The sequence below is a fragment of the Mytilus edulis genome, chromosome 1 (assembly GCF_963676685.1).
Source record: "Mytilus edulis chromosome 1, xbMytEdul2.2, whole genome shotgun sequence".
NCBI classification, from domain to species: Eukaryota; Metazoa; Mollusca; class Bivalvia; order Mytilida; family Mytilidae; genus Mytilus; species Mytilus edulis.
The window spans coordinates 78,851,912-78,872,048 of NC_092344.1; the positions used below are offsets into that span (position 1 = coordinate 78,851,912).

A 20,137-nucleotide genomic window follows, 5' to 3' on the forward strand; every position below is an offset into this window, starting at 1 on the left:
GAACGAACAGACGGACGGACGGACGGACGAACGAACGAACGGAGCCACAGACCAGAAAACATAATGCCCCTCTACTATCGTAGGTGGGGCATAAAAAGAAGATGTGGTATGATTGCCAATGAGACAACTCCTAACCAGAGGTCATATGGCCTTCAATAATGAACAAAACATATACCGCATAGTAATTAAGCTATACACAAAACTACAACTTTACATTTTCATTCACTTTAATTATTAGAACAACAGTATATGCAATGGGAAAATCCTTAGTATTTGTTTGCAGCTTCCAAGAAATTATTTTGTATGAAAACGGATAAATTTTGAAAATGAAACACGATAATAGGTTTATTTTCAATTTTGTATCCACAGCTGAGCTGCCATTTCCGATGATTTTGTTTAAGCAGCTCCTAGTTCAGGGATTCATCGTCATGAGATGGTATAATAGATGGGCGGAAGGAGAGAAACAAATGTCACAATGGATCAGAGAGGTAAATAAGTAAAAGACATTTTCGTCCTTAGAGTTTTATATACCTTCATCAGGTATGCTCGACCTGAACATTTGAAATCCAGTAACTGTGATGCGTAAATACACAGCTACGTAAGCAGCAAAAGTACCAAACAAAATATAACCTAAGGGAGCTACCATTTGATTTTTAGGGGGGGGCTAGGATGACAAATTTTGTCCTGCATTTTTTTTTAGTTGTAATCTCTGTCCTGCCTTTTTATTTTTCACTCTATTTGGTCCTGCCTTCTTTTTATTAGTTTATTCTGACTTTTTTTACCTAAATTGTCATCCTGCCTTTTTTTTGCAAAGTGTCTCATCCTGCCTTTTTTTTTTACTCAAAAATCCTGTCCTGCCTATTTTTTTCAAATTTCATCCTAGCCCCCCCCCCCATTAAAATCAAATGGTAGCTCCCTAAAACAGAAAAATCAAAATTCATCAAACTTGAAAAAAGATAGTCTCTAAAATAAACCTTATATTTCCGTACAGGCTGACAATTGTAAACCCAAATATATATATGGTTTGCTATTTCTAATTCCAAGTACCAAGGAACTTTAAAAATGCATGGACGTGCTAACGTTGCAGTCAGTAGTAGTGCAAATGAAATGCAAACAAAATATAGATAAACTGCAAAATTTACAAAAGATTAAGGACCTCGATATGGAAATCGTTTAAGGTATGACTGCGGTTTTCAGATTAGAGAATACTAATGGAGTAAAAAATAATCGAGAAACTGATAAGTAAAAAAAAAAGGATTATTTGGAGTGTTAAAATACTAATAATAGATTTTAAATCGGGTGTTGAAACATAAAAAAAAAGAAATTCAAGGGGGTGTCACAGTAAAATAGAAAGAAAAAAGAATAATGGACAAACTAAATAAAGAACAGAGAAAATGGTATGAATTGACAAATAAAGAATAAAGAACAGATTTTGTGAATTTGAAACTAAAAAAAATACAAAATAGATTATTATGCACATGACTCAAACATTTACCTAGCAGCACAACAATTTAACCAAACAAGCAAAAACTAATAAACCTTCAATCGATATTTTACAGAAGAAAATTCTGTTCATATTTCGATAAATTAGTACCTATGAAATACAGAGATGACTAAGGTTGTCATTATCACCAGGCAAAATACAATCACACGAAGAAGATATGATATATTTAACAGCTTGCATTAATCCATCAACGCAGATTTATTGTTTTAATTGGTAAAAACAGAATCTATATATTTACATAGCCTGGCTCCTTCAGGTGAGGCAATACTTATCCGAAGTTTAGTTATGCATAGCACTTGCATTTCACTCCAAACGGTATTTTCGAGACTTATTTAAATACATGTAATCGTGTAATATACAACTTTTTATTTGTTTCAGGGTAAAATAACATACAAAGAAACTGTAACAGATGGATTTGAGAATATGTATACAGCATTCAGAGGACTTTTCAAAGGATCAAATACTGGCAAGGCCATTGTCAAATGCTGAAGTGTAGATGTAAAGACTTAAGTTATTGGAACGCATAATGTATTACATTTTAACAGTGTTGAATTCGCGTGTCAATGCAATCACGTCTTTTTTTTAATTGACATACTACTAAAAATCTCAGCAACCATTAGTGACATTACATGTTGCTTTGCATATGTTCGATATGTTATAAATCGTTCTCTTTTCTCTGAGTACAAAAAGAGAAACTGAACAGTGTCTGCGAAGCCTTATTTTCGTATGTTCATTATTTTTTTCTGTCAGATTATTAAAATGCTTTCTGACTTGTATTCCCGGTGATATTCTGGTCTGTTGTATCACTCATTCAACTCTTCTATATATATGAACAACATGGTAACATAACATCAGGCTTCTACTATATTTATTAAAATACATTAAAAAAGATATGTGTTGTGTTATATAAGGCCTACAGATAAAAAAAAAAAAGCTATTCAAGTTACACAGACTGACTGTTCAATGGCTAACAGTAATGAAAATCCATATGTTGAATGTCATAACGAGAATATTATTGCACGTTCATAAAACAAACGGAAAAAGTTTATATAATTACCTTTTGACCTGCACATATGGGAGAGACGGGTTTAGGGAGGACTCAGGCCCAAGTATGGATTTAATAAATTGTATATTTTAATTGCATAGCATTTTACAAGTATCATTCCAAACGTTGGTTTGCCAGGACCCCTTTTTCAAAATTCCGGATCAACACTTGCAGTTAAGTTAAGCTACTGGTAAAATTTCAGCATCATTTATATTTAAGGCCTTGATTTTCGTATTCTAAGACGCATTTCAGGGTCATGTAATGCATCTATAAACCGATCCAAAGCCAGTATATCAGTCACAGAGGAAGGGGCACCAGGATAAGCACAGCGAGTCATTTTTTTAATATCTTGACTGAGGGCAGATAGAGATTCATTATCTTTTCTTACTTTAGTCTGTAACTGGGCTCTGAATATCTCAGACCTATGAACTGAACTAAATCGATTATGAAGGGCATCAACTAGGTTATCAAAATCTCGCCTTTTAAACTCGTTTAATTCATTTAAAATGGCTGTAGCACCACCTTTCAAACTGCTAGCCAGACAGAGTGACATTGTATTTAATTCCAACCATTAACTTCAGCTAAAATTTAAAATTGACTGAGATATTCTTTTATATCATCAGTACCATCATAAGGTTGTGTTTTCATATTTATTTTGTGTTTTTGTGTAACACCAGCATGATATAAACTAGGATGAGATTGCATACCCCTTGTATTTTGACTATTACTAGTATTGTAATTTTGATAACTGCATGTTTCAGAAATTGAAGGTATACATGTTGTATTCTGGAACGGTTTTTGTTCTTGTACTGCATGTGTTTTTTTATAATTTTAGCTTCTGGAACAATAATTTCTGATATTTCAGATTGAATTTGATCAGATTTAGACTTTTGTTTATTAAACTCTTCTCTTAAACCTAGTTTACTATCCATATCCGTATACTGAAAAAACCTAGGTTAACAATGAATAGTAAACTGCACATTGCTGGAAAACAAAGAAATAATGTTGTTAACGTCAAATACGTGAATAATGTAATACAAATAGACAGGAAATACTAAAAAAAAATTAAAAAACATTGATTAACGAAATTTAAATCTGCTAACCGAGTCCCTGTGTAGTACACTATAAGGCAAAAATCTTTTTGAGATAGAGCATGTGCGATTTTTTTAATTTGAATTTATGGTTTGAAAGAAATAACAAATAACTGTGTTTTCGGGACAAAAGGAAGAAGTTTATTTGCAAGGCCTCAGAAAATTGAATAAAATGGAAAATGGAAAAATAGTACTAGAGTAATGAACACCGGATGACCGTTAGTTCTTGTGGATGGTCACAAGCACTTATCTTAGAACATAACCATATATTACCTGAAAGTGAGGTTAATGTTCCGAGATATATTTTTTCTGAGACAAGTTCGAGTGTAAATGGTGAATAAATGACAGGCAATTCAACCTGTAATTTTAAATCTATAATTGCTATTGCAAAAAATAACCAGTCATATATAAGTCCTTTAAAATATTTGATTGTCAAATCTTGGGACCACCAGTTTATAGAGGATTCTGTTCTTGATCACATTATGAATGATTAAATCAGCTTGAAAATGGAAGAAACTACATGTAAATGTTGTTATGGAAATTCTATTGGTTATTTCAAAGTCAGTTTAAAATAAACAATTAAAGATTTATCCTATCAGTAAATTTATCAAATAAAGGCAACATGAGTTGTATACTGCCGTGGCGTTCAAACAATCTTCATATTCAGCACTCATCAGGAATAATTTCCACTTTGCTACGTTCCATTGTTTGTTTTACTTTCTCTCCAACATGTGCAAAATTTATCTGAAAATTATAAATGACAAAATTGCAACTTTAACTGTTTAATGATATTATAAAGGGGACTGTAAATAACAAACAGACGTATCTACAAGAAAGTAATGCACGTACTTGAGTATGTAGTGTTTTATTTCTTTAGAGGTAGAAAATATTAGTGTAAACAGTGCATGAACTTTTAAAGTAATATACATTGATTAGTGTATAATTGACATAATAACATGTGTGCCTTAAATGGAGTACAAATGTATATAATATGGTGATGGAACAGTTTCCTGCACTTGTACAAAAGTGATTTTGCATTAAGTTATTTTAATAACACTCAAGTTTTATGTTTTAATTGAGCACCCATCTGGGATCGCAGCCTCAGCTCATTTTGGATAAGACCAACTGCCGTTGCGTTGTAAATTGGTGGTGGGTACGCCAGACTGTGTTTATATCCTTTACACCAGTATATTGAACAATTAATTTTAGGCGAAATAATACTGGTTTGTGCACCGATCATATTCACTGTAAAATATTCCTGCACATGCACACAGTTGCTTATCCGTGCTACACTACAAAAGTAGTGGTACTCCAGATAGTGGAGGAAAGAATAAAGAAGAAGAAAGTAGTTCTTATTCAGTGAAGTATTCGAAAGTATATTTACAAAAACAAAGCTTCAGATATAATTACCTAGCTTTACAAATTTTTCAGGCATGGTGATTACTTCCTCCGTTTGTTTTCATCTAGTTTTATCGCAAATGAACGATAAGTCTAGAAACATTCCGAAAATATCCAACTCATGTGTTTGCATATTTGGACACGCCCTCACATTACAATCATTCGAACCGATCGATTGGATCCAGACTCTACATATGCATATGGAGCGTCGGGATAATCGAGACTATTCCTACAAATGCTAACATTCGTCTTTTTCCCACAATGCAACTCGTTGATATGAGACAATATCGCTCGTTGATATAAGAAACGTTTATATCGATTCGCTTCTTCCATAGACTGAGAATGGCATTCGTGACATTTGCAATATCAATGTCGCTGCGTATTGTCGTATTTAAGAATTGAATGTTTCTTTTTGTAACTTCATTGGGGTGTAAAAGCGTTGACCGAAGTACATTTTGTATGAAACGCGGAAGCGCTTCATTCTAAAAATGTGCGCACGGTCAACGCTTTTACAACCCTATGAAGTTACAAAAAGAAGTGTAGTCGAGTGGTTCTCTTGGCTTTAAACACAAATAAAACACTCCTCAGGTTTTGGATTCTGTTTATTATGTTAACGAAAAAGTTGTAAACAAAAGACCCTGTAATTAAATATAAAATTATAACCAATGGTTCAGGAATAATAACATGAGTACAATATGAACTCAATGAATTTCCAATTAAAATAAATAATACAATTTCTTCATCTTTCTCTTATTTTGTTATTCTAACAAAATATCAATGTAATCTAATTGAATTAAGTCGCTTATTGATTTACAAACTATTCAATTAGTTTAATGTCTTAAAAATATAATTACATGCAAAACTATATTCTACACGAAAAAAAACTAAATAGCTAATGTTAAGCAAAAGCAAAGCAATTAAAAATAAGCATAAGCAAACAAAATAATAAGCATTGATAGCAAAACATATAAAACCCAACTCAATGCTTACCTCACACTTAGATGCAAAGGTCAATAACAATATCCCATCATGGGATGGAATCAACAGTACATAGTGGATAGTAACTCCTGAATATAAAATAAGGAATAAAACTATTGTGCCACAAAAATGCACAATTACACTAATACACATTTTGTACATGAAACTTTACTTTTAGTTTATATTTACTAGTTTAATGAAAAATACTACTCAGATAGTTTATATTAATATCTTATGGTTTTAAATTTTAACTCATAAACGTTTTTAATACTTTTTATAGTTTTTAACCATTTACTCAATTTAGCTGTATTATCCGTCAGTCAATCAATCACTCATTTCAAATACACTAGAATTATTAATTAAATGACAATTAAATATATGTGAGTAATCATAAATACCTAAATGAATAATATGATGACAAAGTAACACAGTGGCTGAATATAAGACTCAAATGGACATCAGAATATGAATTAGTGTATATGTAACACCACTAATAAGGGCCCGGCCAGAAAGCACATACAGAAAGTAGTACATATTTAACACAAAATAGTTCCTACGCATGAGTGTAACTTTAGAAATATGTAGAATATTTAGGTATTTTTTGTATCAAATGAAAGCTGAAGGACTAGTGATCATTGTAGAATACTTTTGGACTTTTAATTTTGAATATTAAAAAAACTGCACCAAATTTTAAAAAGAGGGTACATTTTGTCTGTTTGTTTAATCTGAAGTACCTGTTTTGGTACATCCGAAGTTCCGGGAACCAGTTCTTTCTTATATATATGCCATTAAAGGTATGTTGATTTTTTCAGTACAAGACACCATAAAGTGTTGCTTTGAAATGCAATGATTGCCACTTTATTTGAACTTAAAACAAAAGAGGTGTGCCTGCTTGAAACGGAGGAATTTAACATAGAAAGCAATGGGACCATGAATTAGTGGTGTACTTCCTATATAGTTCAAAATGTCTGCCTTCATGCTGAGTAAAACCAAAAGAATACTTTCAAAGAACAAAGAGATTTCCCTCCACAAATATACATGTGATTTAACTGACCAATGAGAATAGACAAAGTGACCAATACTGACCATCAGTACTATGAATAGGCATTTAAAGGGTTCACATACCAGAACTCAGGTCATCACCTTAATTAGCATATAAAGATAAACAAAACAGCATGCTGTATTCTTTTATTATTGACATAAGATTCTATTCTGTAAATAAGTAAATACGTTCCAATGGATATTTTATTATACAGAAAAACATAACATCATATAGATCAAAGTACAATTCTGAAAGTTAAAACTATATACATACAAACCATTTAAATTTCACCCTTCCACAGAAGCATTCAATACTTCTAATTACATTTTTTAGCTAAGACCATGAAAACACGAATTTCATCATTTTTTATGTAATTTACCTGTGCACTTTATTGTGGGACCTCGTGTTATCATGAGTGATATATGTTTTATTGAGTAATGCAATTGCTTAAGGAATAACACGTGATGTGCAGTTAGCCAATCAGAATAACGTATTATAATGACACATACATCTAATGTCATTATTTTTTCATAACATTTATGAGTCATCCAAGAATGTGTACTTGAATTGGTCTATTTTTATGTTGTTTTAACCAATATCTTACTTAATAAACTTGTTTTAAAGAAATCATTGCTAGCACTGCATGCTATAATCCTCTATCTACCAAGCTACGAATTGCCAAATATGAGAGTACACGTAGAAAGGCTGTGGATTTTCTATAAAATTTCTATATGTTTAATATCAAATCAACACAAGGGTACACAGTCCTTAAAAATATACAATGTATGTATTGATTGTTTCATTCTTACTACACAAATTTTTGATTGTTTAAAAATAAACATGTATGTAGTGATGATTTAAAAAATATACATGTATGCATTGATGGTTTAGAAGTATATATATGTATGTATTGATTGCAAACCAAGTACCCGAGGTCAAACCGTATTTTATGTAAACACGATAAGGTATATATAGGGTTAAATTTTAGGACAAGATTAGTTGCAAAATATAATTTGGTTGAGCTTTTAGATAAAATAAAAAAGAAAACGAAAATGGTTAAAGCAAAATCTTGGAAAATTGCAAAGCTATTTGATGGAGTGCCCAAAGATGAAGATTTACAGCTGGTGGAAGAAGACTTACCAGGGTTGAAAGACGGAGGTAAGTAAACATATATATATAATTTCATTCAGTTCTCACTAGACCGGCATATGTAAAACTAATGTCACTGTCTCATTATCAACAAATTCATTATTTTTCATTAGTCTCTAGTTTGACAGTGTACAGCTTCTTTTACTAAATGTAGAGAAAAAACTATTAACAAAACTAGATATTTCCTTCCGTTTATCATATGAAGAAATAGATATGATAATTTTTTACGATATTATTTTTCCTTTTTCTTGATCACATTTTTGTCTTATTTCTGGACATCGTTTCTTAAAATTGGTTCGTTGCTTTGTCTACTACATGTACTATAAAGGGTTCGCTTCTCTAAATTAAAATCATCACTTGATTATAAATGAAAATTAAGACAAGTATTTTAGAAATAACCATAAAAGGGTGTCCATGATGTTATACATATAACGGTTACATTTTTTTTAGATACTGCCATTATTAGACTCACATGCTTTGCTGTCCCCATTTAATTCCTTTTTGGTTACAAATATCTCATATGTATTTCATTCTGTTTAACTTTACTTCAATATAGATGCAAACTAGTATACAATATTGCATAAAGCCTCGGTCACACCTTACCGGATAGCTCGAACGGACGCCTGACGGATAACTTTTTTTCAATCCGTTCATATCCGTTAAACGTCCGTTCTAATCCGTTAGACGTCCGTCCATATCCGTTGCATGTCCGTTAAGCGTACGTTTTATCCGTCGACGTCCGTTCTGTCCGGTGGCAAATTTTGAGCATGTTCAAAACTTTGAACGGACGTCCAATGGATAAAATGTCTGTTGAACGTCCGTTAGGCGTCCGTTTTGTACCGTACTCGTCCGTTTGGTGTCCGTTTTGTATCCATTACGTGTCCGTTATACATCCGTTGGAGATCTGAAAGATAATTTCACCAACGGACTTCTATCGGACGTTTAACGGATAAAACGAATGTTCAACGAATGAGAAACGGACTTCTACCAGACGTATAACGGATAAAACGGATGATGAACGGATCTGAAACGGATAAATGCCAATTGAAAATTTCGCGTCAGAAATGACAATTATCGGTATGTCAGATTTCTTAAGGTTCATAAATTTTAATTATTCATAATCAGTCTTAAAGTAAGGGCACGTCTTCACAATCAAGCAGCTCTTATTCAGGCCAGACATTGTCCATTGGCGGCATTTTGAAGAACAAACCAAAACCATTTGCACAGAAACATTTTGAATATTAATGCAATTTACATGTATTATTATTGTCGCCTTTAATTTTTCCGTATATCTTGTTCATCCGTTTTATCCGGTACGCTTCCGTTAGGTGTCCGTTTTATGCGGTACTCGTCCGTTGGGTGTACGTTCGACATACGTTCTGTCGGTACGCTTCCGTTAGGTATCCGTTTTATGCGGTACTCGTCCGTTGGATGTACGTTCGACATCCGTTCTGTCGGTACGTTTTCGTTTCTCGTACGTTGCATATCCGGTGTGTGGCCGTTAGGCATTCGTTACACGTCCGTTGTACTCGGTCAGTACATCAACGGACTCCCAACGGATAACATTTATTTTCATCCGTTAGGCGTCCGTTCGTGCTATCCGGAAAGGTGTGTGACCGAGGCTTTAAGGGCAGCTATAGCACGCCTCTTGGTACAGGAACTAGGAAAACAACCATCTTTCGTAAACTTTGATAAAAATGAATTAGTTCGCAAGTCTATTTAAAGAGGTGAAATTCCTTAAACAATTCCATAATATACCATTATGCATGACTGATATATATATCTTTCAGTGAGGTTTTGGATTTTCATCAAAATCTGTAAGATAACTCGATTGCATCTAAAAACAATTCTAACCCACCCAACGGAAACCACCGTTCGCGCGGGCGACCGCGCGATCAACATCGCCCTACTTTAATAAGAACCTGGCCAAAAATGAATAAATTGTCATAATGAAAATTATATATTCATGACATCTCACATTTTATTTCAGAGATGTTGATCGAGGCTGTATATCTGACTGTTGATCCATATATGAGGTACTTTCTTTATTTTATGATGAAAACGGCTTTTACAGCTTTCGATTAATGACAAATTATTATTCGTCCCGCTAGCCGGATGAATAGTACATGTACTGGGACTATGATATCACGGTGGGTATGGTTGTCCTGCGAGAGAACGTTCTGTGCTGGTGATTCGGTCCTGACGGGTGCTGGTGATCAATGAAAAAATGTAAACAAAGACGAAAATGATGATTTTTGACGTTTTCACTCAAAAAAAATGAAAGAAAACAGTTGAGATTTTTCAAATTTTGTTTCTTATGGGTTCATATGTAAACCATTAAAAAGTTGACTCTCTAAACTGTTTCAGTAAGCGTAACACAAAAATGCTAATTTTCAGAAAATCTAGCACTGAAAAAATAAAACAAAAATGCTCATAGAGTCTGCTTTCTACACCGCAATCCACACGACAAAACTATTTTGTGAAAAAACATTGCAATTTATTAAAATTTAGCATTTTCTAAATTTATTCATGTCCTGATACTGTGCTGGCGGGTCCTGTCATTGTGCTGGTGGGTCCTGATACGGTGCTGGTGATTTCGGATAAGTTGGTAATATTTGAAACAAATGTTACAAAATCAATAAAATTGGGCAGATAATTAATTGTTGTCAATAGGATCTATGACTCCTATTTTAGCTCTTGTGCATCCATTTGGCTGTTTAATGTGTGTTTTCAAATGATCGTAACTTGTATTACATAATTACATAAAAGGGCAACATCTGTCGTCCAATATCAGATAACAATCATGATATAGTATCTAAAATAAGAATAGTTTTATTAAGATATTAAATGCCCCTTACATTGATGCTTCAACAATGATCAAAGCCCATGCCGCATATACATGTTTGTTAGCGCTCCGCAAAACCCTCCCCACTTCCACCCAACCAACCCTCCTCATTTCCTCCTTCATTGTTACAGTGGTGTACCAACACAACAATTTATCACATAAAATAATAACACAAAGACACACATTATTGAACAACGAATGCTCGCAGATACTGAAAGCTAGTTCAAAGCCGCATTTTCAACTAATAGATAAACCATGTTCTCATATACAAAAATCCTAATCTTGTCGATTAAAAAAATATTAAAACTTAAGTTCACATTTTAATGTTTGATGAAGCAGAACTTTAAAAGTGTGCAGTGAATCTTGTGCTCACAACAGTTATTGTCATTATTATGTTTACATAAGACTTAAAAAGGAATTAAGAAGGTACCAAGAAATATTTTACAGTTCAATTTTTAATGATCATAAATGGAAGGAAATGGTACGGAAGTTTACATAGGACAAAAAGAAATTGATAGTATTTTTTGGCGAAAGACTTAAACGCTTCTTTGCATTATTTTGTACAGCTCTTCTATAAAAGCATGCAAAAAAAAAACTTTGATTGACTTGCCTGGTATGTTTGCTTTGATGTTTTCAAACAATAGGTAGGCGGAGTTTCAATACATACTGGGATTTGATTGGACAAATACAAACTGACAGGAATTGAAGTTAATGTTTATTGTCCAAACAAATTCTAGTATATAGTAAACAGACTACTTACCTGTCGTTTACAAACATCCAAACAATCATAGCAAGCAATTTTATCAATGGTTTGCTTTGCATATATTAATAGAAGAACTGTAAATTCTAAAAAAAAAATCTTGTTGTCGTAGATGGTTAAATCCTCAACAAAATCTCAATAACTTTGTTGGAACGAATAAAGGTTTTAAATCAAATTTTCGTGGACTTTTTAGCTTCCACCCTGACGAGGCATGTTAGATGTTCGTATGCTGTTGCACCTGACGCACGGAAACAAACAAACCCGCAATACAATTGTCATTCTTATAGTCAGCACTTAAAATTGTTCACAAACAAATGTGTTTTAAGCTGCTAAAGACATATGATTCAAACGCTCAGAAAGTCCTTTGTTCTATATTTTTGCTCTCCATTTTTATGCAAAAACTTTTACATTTTTATTTTATGGGTTATTGTTGAAGGTCGTACGATGACGTATGGTTGTTAACACATACTTCCTTTGGTTTCTTATGGAAATTTGTCCATTGACAACAAACATACCACATCACCTACTTTATATAAGTATTGTATGAATTACAACGTATTTTGGTCATCTTGCAAAATGATCGTAATCCCGAAATCGTAAACATATTTTCTTATCTTAAAAGGAGGCAAGAAGGGTTCCATTAACAGGCCAATAAATAAGATTACAGTTAATTTAAAAAAAAATAGAAAATAGGGGTATTTTTTTCTCTCATTATAATAGTAAACAGATTCACAACAATGTCAATTTCAAGAACGCTGACAACAGTTAATTAGTCAATAACAGTACAGCATCAATGATCTTGAATATATGCCACTTTTAACTAAAATATAAAGGCACAGAACCAGGACATAGGACCACAGAACCAGGACCGTTTTTCTTATCACCAGCACAGCGTCAGGACAATTCCGTTTAACGAACTTGCACGACTTTTGCAATATAATATTGTTGTAATATACTTTGCATGATACTTATGACGCATCAGAGAAAAATTAAGCAACAAAACAGTCGTTTTATTGCCGTTCTGATACAATGTAAACAAACCCACCAGCACAGAACGTTCTCTCGCAGGACAACCATACCCGCCGTGGATTTCAATTCAAAATATTTTATTGTTCAAATATCAAATGTACATTTAAACAAAGGGATTGGACAAAAGGCAGTGCCTATACAAATCCTTTCCCATACAAGATGGATTGAATAACATGCATGATAGTATATAATTTTCTGATAAGTTAATAGATCATACGTTGTTGCAGTGAGTCAGGGGAGGCAATTCCCCCACTTCTTGAAGTATTTTATTGTGTATATGTATATAAATAACTATGTTAACAAAGTCAAAGCAAGACCTACTGAAGGTGGTGTCGAATCTTATACCACATTAATAAGTGTTGGTAAGGAATCAAGTAGATCATTAAGTGATTTTTTACTCAAATTCACAAACTCACTGCAACAAAGTTGTTCTATTTATATGAATAACAAGAATTGATTGGCCCTTTTTTGCAATACATAAGTAATTTAGTGTACCATCTTATTACATGACTATTAATTTCTTGATTTTTGAAAATATAATTACTAATACAAAAAAATAAAATAAAATATATATAAATTTATTTGCAAAAAGATGCTAAACACAATTGGTTGTTTTTTGTGTTAAAAGTTAGGTTGGTCTTTAATTAAGACTAAAGAGTGGTACACTGTGGTTATAAGCTGATTTCTAAACAGTATAGTATCACATGAAATATTATAAAAATCTTCCAGTTTCATGAATATATTGTTGTACATATGTAAATATCTCTGTGTTTTCATCAATATTAAAGTCTGAGCAACCCTGTAGTAGGACATCAAGATTGACATTATTAAAGTTACTTATTTTTCTAAAGAGCTCATATCTCTGATAAATGTAAAATGGACAAACATAAAAGAAATGAAAATTATCTTCTACTGGATCTCCACAGGCACATATAGAGCTGTCTGACAAATGATCACAGAAAAGGTGTTGTTTTAGATCACTAGCCTCATTTCTTAATTGGCAGTGGATTATATTAACTTTACGTGAACCAGTGGAAAAGAAAACAGGACAAGGACTTATGTCCTCATTCAGTTTTCTTTTAAATCCTGTAAAGCTTAAAATATTTTTAACTTCTCCATCAAGTGAATTCCACTTTTCAAGAGTATGTGGAATAAAACTGTTCTTATAGGCTGTGGTTCGACACTGAGGAGTTTTAAATTCCCTTTTTTTCCTCAGTCCATACTGGTCATTAGTGTTTGTATACGACAAGATATCAGCAGCAATATAACTAGGAATATCTCCAGAAATAGTTTTATGAAGAAACAATAATTTGTTTTTCTGACGTCTATTTTGGAGGGAATCCCAACCTAATTCCTTATATAATTTCCATCTAGGAGTTCCCTTTCGAAGCCCAGTTACAATTCTGGCAGCAGCTTGTTGTACAGACTCAATTAGATCGGATTCTTCTTGTGTGCAGTTATCCCAAATTATGTTCCCATATTCTAAAATAGGCCTTATAAATGCAATATAAAGTCTTTCCAGAGACTGTCTATCAATCTTATGTTTTAAATATCTCATAATATTAAGACGTTTACAAGCTTTTGAATAAATATCCTGTATGTGACTAGACCATTTGGCATTAGATGATAAGGTTATACCAAGATGTTTATGTTCTGAGACATTTTCTAGAGGTGCATCATTCATGCATAATGATGTGACATCAATATTACTTTTTCTCGTAAAGTACATAGATTTGGTTTTGTCTGCATTGAAGGTTACACCCCATTCTCCTGCCCATTGGTCTAATGATTCTAGATCTTGCCCCAGGGATTCAGCTGCTGATCTCTCGTCATGTACAACACAATATAGACAAGTATCATCTGCAAACAGTTTTATTTTGTTTGTAACCACATCTACTATGTCATTCACAAACAATAAAAACAGAAAAGGGCCCAAGATGGACCCTTGAGGGACTCCTGCCTTGACAGTATTCCAGTTAGAAAAAAACCCATTTACTCCAACCCTTTGTTGTCTATCAGAAAGATAACTTTTGAACCAGTTAAGCAAATTACCCTTTATTCCATATTTTCTTAACTTATATAGAAGTCCCATGTGCCATACACGATCAAATGCCTTTGACACATCGCAAAAAATAAATCTGACATCTTTCCCTTTGTCAAGATTTTTTACAATCTCATCATATAATAAAAGTAACTGATTTATAGTAGAGTCCTTGTTTCGGAACCCTGACTGTTGGTCAGTTAATATTGCATGATCATGTATATAGTTATGTAAATACTTAAAAATAATTTTCTCCAATATTTTGCTAAAACAATTAGTAACAGAGATAGGTCTGTAGTTTGAAACATTGTCCTGATCTCCTTTACCCTTGTAGATAGCTGATACATTTGCAAGTTTCCAATCACTGGGAACTATTCCTGATTGTAAGCTTTTATTAAATATGAATGTTAAAGGTGTAACCAGTGATGGGAAAATTGCCTTAAGAAATTTTGGAGGTAGCTTGTCAGGTCCAGCTGGTTTGTTAATATTTAAAATTTGGAAATGGTCAATCACATCCTGCTCTGTTATCACTATGTCAGACAGCTCATAGGGTGCCAAAGGTGGAACATTAGGCAGTTGAGGTTCTGTGTCAAATTTTGATATTGAGCAAAAATAATCATTTATGGCTGTGGCTTTCTCAATGGGGTGAATGAGAATCTCTCCATTTACCTTAATGGGAGAATTTTGACTCTCTTTATTTTTAAATTTGCAAACACTCTTAGCTATTCTCCACCACTTCCCTGGGGGGATTGATTTATCGACTAGGGAATTATGCAAGTTAATCAGGTACTGACGTTTAGCTTCTCTTACTAGATCAATCACTTCATTTCTAAGTTCTTTAAATTTTTTCCAGTCTGAAATTAAATTTCTTGATTTAGCTTTTTTGTAAGCACGGTTACGCTTTCGCATTTTAACTTTAATACTGGTTGTGATCCAAGGTTTGTCCCTGGGTCTAACCAATACTTTTTTTTTGGAATATATGTGTCCATGACATGATGAACTTCTTGGTTAATTAGACCATTTATCTTATTAATGTCATGAACATTTTTAAAGCATTCATTCCAGTTTTTTTTTTGTAAATACATGTTTGCTGATGCATAGTCACCACTCTCATAGTCATAAACAACTTTTGAATAAGCCTTTTGTCTAGCAAGGGAAAAATTAATCTCAATAAGTGTTGGAGAGTGGTCGCTACAAAAACTTGGTAGTACCATACTATTTCTTAGTAAACTAAGATTATTTATATATATAGGGTCTAAGAGTGTTGCAGTTGAGGAGGTTATTCGAGTAGGTTCCTTAACAACATTTTCTATGCCATATCTTTCACAGATTCTTGATATCCTACTAGTCGGACTTGCTTTTAGTAAATCTATGTTTAAGTCACCAAGCAATATTACATTTTTATCAGTATCTATTACATTATCTAATAAATTTTCAAAATGGTCTAGTGATGTGACTGGTGCATTTGGAGGTCTATAAAAACATACAACTAAGAATCTACCAGTTTGTGTTGTAATTTCAACACAAACTGATTCTAATTCAGCTATTTCTAAGTCACTACGGCGTTTACAATGGAGACTATCTCTTACATAGATCAAAATTCCTCCTCCACCGTCAGTTGACCTGTCTTTTCTGAATAAGTCAGGATTATGAAAATTTGGCATTACCAAATCAGTACTGCCAACATTTGCTTTCAGTTTTGTTTCAGATACACAAATCACATCACATTCACCTAGTTCTGAATGAATTAAATCAATTTTATAACGTAAGGAATTAACATTAATACCAGCTATTTTAATATTTTGATAGCTGTATCTTGATGAATTTGGTCCAGGATTTTGTTCAATGTCATTACTTTGTAGTAAGATTAATACAATAATCAGACTAAAAATTAAGTTGGAGATATATACAGTTCTGATACCGCCGTGGATATGGCTAGCCTGAAGAATAGTGATGTAAATATTTGCCCGGCTATATTTTTAACAAAAGAGATTAGATTGAGTTTAGAAACAGACCATTTTGTGAAAATGGCGGAAGAGGAAAAGGAATAATAATAATAACTAAGCTAAACCAGATAAGTAAACTACATGTATGTACTTCATTTACACATACTTCTTTCCTGTTTAGCGGAAGTGGAACGAACAAAGTAATACATATTAGTTTACATTGTAACAGTAGAGTTTACCACTACGTCACATCCTATTACTACTAATACACTTTAAGGAAGCGAAAACAAAGAAGGGAGAGGTTGCAATCCAATGTGTTAAGCTTAAACCCTTTATCTTGAAAACCTCCATTTCCGATGCAATAAATATAAATATTGAAAACTAGACTAAGCTATTTATTGTTATAGGAAACCTGCAGTTCACCCTATATCGCTTAAAACATAATGATATATCGATGAAACTGTACTTCTAAAACGACCGATAAACATGCTTTTCAGTTTTTTAGTTTTCCATGCATGCATAATATATTAATTGGAAGTCAGAAAATATGAGCCGGAAAGTTAACCGGTACATGTATGGACCGAAAATGAAATAAAATAAACTGGGAGTCAATCTAATTAAAATATTGATCTCTGATTAGTATAACGTAATCAGAGATCAATATTTTAATTAAGTCAATCTAATTAAAGTATAATTGATCTCTGATTAGTATAACGTAATCAGAGATCAATATTTTAATTAGATTGACTTGGAGTTTGATTAATTTCATTTTCACCGAATTTAACAACGCTCAATACATATATGTTTTCCAAAATTATACATGCAGAAGTCAAAGTTATTGTATTTGTTCGAAAACCGATGCTTTCGCTATTTCAATACCCAATTAGATAATTAAGATGTAAGAATATCATGACTTTGCGATTTCGATTGTCCCTGAATCCCTTTTAAAAATTGCAATGGTTTGAAAAACTAGCCATTCCTTTAATTATAGAGGCATTTTAATTTCAAACTTCTATTTTATTCTGTAACGTCAGAGGATAACTTGTGACAAGTGTGTTATAACTTGTGTTTCTAGTCTTCGGCACACACACAAAAAAAAACAGAATGAAGGGAAAAAATAGTTTCTTTGCGACTCGCCACGTCATGTTTGGCATTTACCAATAACCATGATAACATGACTGGCGATATATATTATCGCAAGTCTAACAGTTTTTGGGGAATATTTGCAAATTACTAATTAGTCGAAATTTTTTGTCAAAATAAAAGCTGATAGTTTTAAAAGGTTTTGAGTACTACTAGTATTTTTAAAACTTCACAAGCTATGTATGTATATATATATATATATATATATATATATACAACTCGTCTAAACATCAACCCAACATTGTTAGATCTGTAAATTTGCTTTCGCAAATTTTTGGTTCTTCCCTCGCCGGGATTCGAACCCATGCTACTGTGATATCGTGACACCAAATCGCCTGCACTGCAGCCGTCCCGCTAGACCACACGACCACCTGGGCTCTTACATATTTAGCCGTCCCTAAGATTTTATACATAAAGCCGTCACAAAATGTTTATACATATAGCCATCACAAATATTTTATACATATAGCGATCACAAAAAAAAATAAACATAAAACCGTCACTAAGATTTATACATGTAGCCGTCACAATAGTTTTATACATATTGTCGTCACAATAATTTTATACATATTGTCGTCACAAAGATTTTATACATATATAGCTGACACAAAGATTTTATGCATAAAGCAACCACAAAGATTTCATACACATAGCCGTCACAAAATTTTATATATATCTTCATGCCTTATATATCATGTACTGATATATATATCTTCATGCCTTATATATCATGTACTGTAGTACGCCGCTAGATTAAAACTGACGTGGAAAGGTAACACATGCCCACCGAAAGCTCTTTTTATGAGAGCCCAGGTGGTCGTGTGGTCTAGCGGGACGACTGCAGTGCAGGCGATTTGGTGTCACGATATCACAGTAGCATGGGTTCGAATCCCGGCGAGGGAAGAACCAAAAATTTGCGAAAGCAAATTTACAGATCTAACATTGTTGGGTTGATGTTTAGACGAGTTGTATATATATATATATATATATATATATATTCTACAGAAGAGTAAAAATATGATTTCTGATTTTAGAGTAAGGTTAGAAACAAATGGAAAAGTTGGAGATACAATGATGGGTGAACAAATATCAAAGTAAGTAAATATAGGTTGGTCAATTTAAACTCCCCCACCGAACAAAATAATAATGTCCTGCCAATACTCAAATTTTATACATATTTAGCCGTCCCTAAGATTTTATACATAAAGCCGTCACAAAATGTTTATACATATAGCCATCACAAATATTTTATACATATAGCGATCACAAAAAAAAATAAACATAAAACCGTCACTAAGATTTATACATGTAGCCGTCACAATAGTTTTATACATATTGTCGTCACAATAATTTTATACATATTGTCGTCACAAAGATTTTATACATATATAGCTGACACAAAGATTTTATGCATAAAGCAACCACAAAGATTTCATACACATAGCCGTCACAAAATTTTTATACATAGACCGGTCACAAAGATTTCATACACATATATATAGCCATCACAAAGAGTTTATAGAAATAGTCGTCATAAATATTTTATACATATATAGCCGTCACAACGAATTATACATATAGCCGTTTACGATGTAATTTTGGTCTGGTGAATAGCTGTCTCATTTGAAATTATTTTTTTTTATAAACAAACTCTTTTTTAATTTTGTTGCATGTACAAGAAATGTTTGAAATCTGCGTTTCTTTACTTCGTGATTATTTAAAAAAAAAAAATGATTTATTAAATGATTTAAAAAAATGCGTTTCTGTACTTCGTGATTATATAAAAATAAAATAATCAACGAATAGACAGTTCTGAATTTAATTTAAAATAAAATTCCTAAAATATCATAAAACGACATTTATAGAGTGATTGAAAGTAAAAACAAAGACTACCCAGTTGGAACAATAGTAAGAAGTTACTCAGGATGGAGAAGTCGTACCATTGTGTCAGCAGAAGCTTGCCGTAGAATGCCTGAACTTGGGGATTTATCATTGTCCACAGCTCTTGGTGTAATGGGCATGCCCGGGTAAGATGGACATCATTTTCTGATTGTTAAGCATGTGTTGTAGTGTAGGATTACTGCATTTTTTGAACATTTTAATAAGGACATACACCGTATTTCCGGATTGAAAATTACGAAAATAAATTGTCGTATTGAATACAAA

At 32.7% G+C, this 20,137-nt stretch overlaps 1 protein-coding gene across 4 annotated transcripts in view; it reads left to right on the top strand.

The window, feature by feature from the left end:
• Positions 1 to 20,137, top strand: part of LOC139490835 (prostaglandin reductase 1-like) — a 38,804-nt gene that overhangs the window by 12,433 nt on the left and 6,234 nt on the right. The window contains exons 1-4 of one of the 4 annotated variants that reach the window (XM_071277918.1): positions 7,958 to 8,216; positions 10,198 to 10,243; positions 19,006 to 19,065; positions 19,837 to 19,998. The exons of 2 other annotated variants lie outside the window; for them this stretch is intronic. In XM_071277918.1, the coding sequence (XP_071134019.1) occupies positions 8,111 to 8,216; positions 10,198 to 10,243; positions 19,006 to 19,065; positions 19,837 to 19,998 (374 nt within the window). In that variant the 5' untranslated portion in view covers positions 7,958 to 8,110. Of the gene's footprint in view, positions 1 to 369; positions 489 to 1,882; positions 2,396 to 7,957; positions 8,217 to 10,197; positions 10,244 to 19,005; positions 19,066 to 19,836; positions 19,999 to 20,137 lie in introns of those variants that run through there. One more of the 4 variants, XM_071277890.1, reaches the window with a different exon arrangement.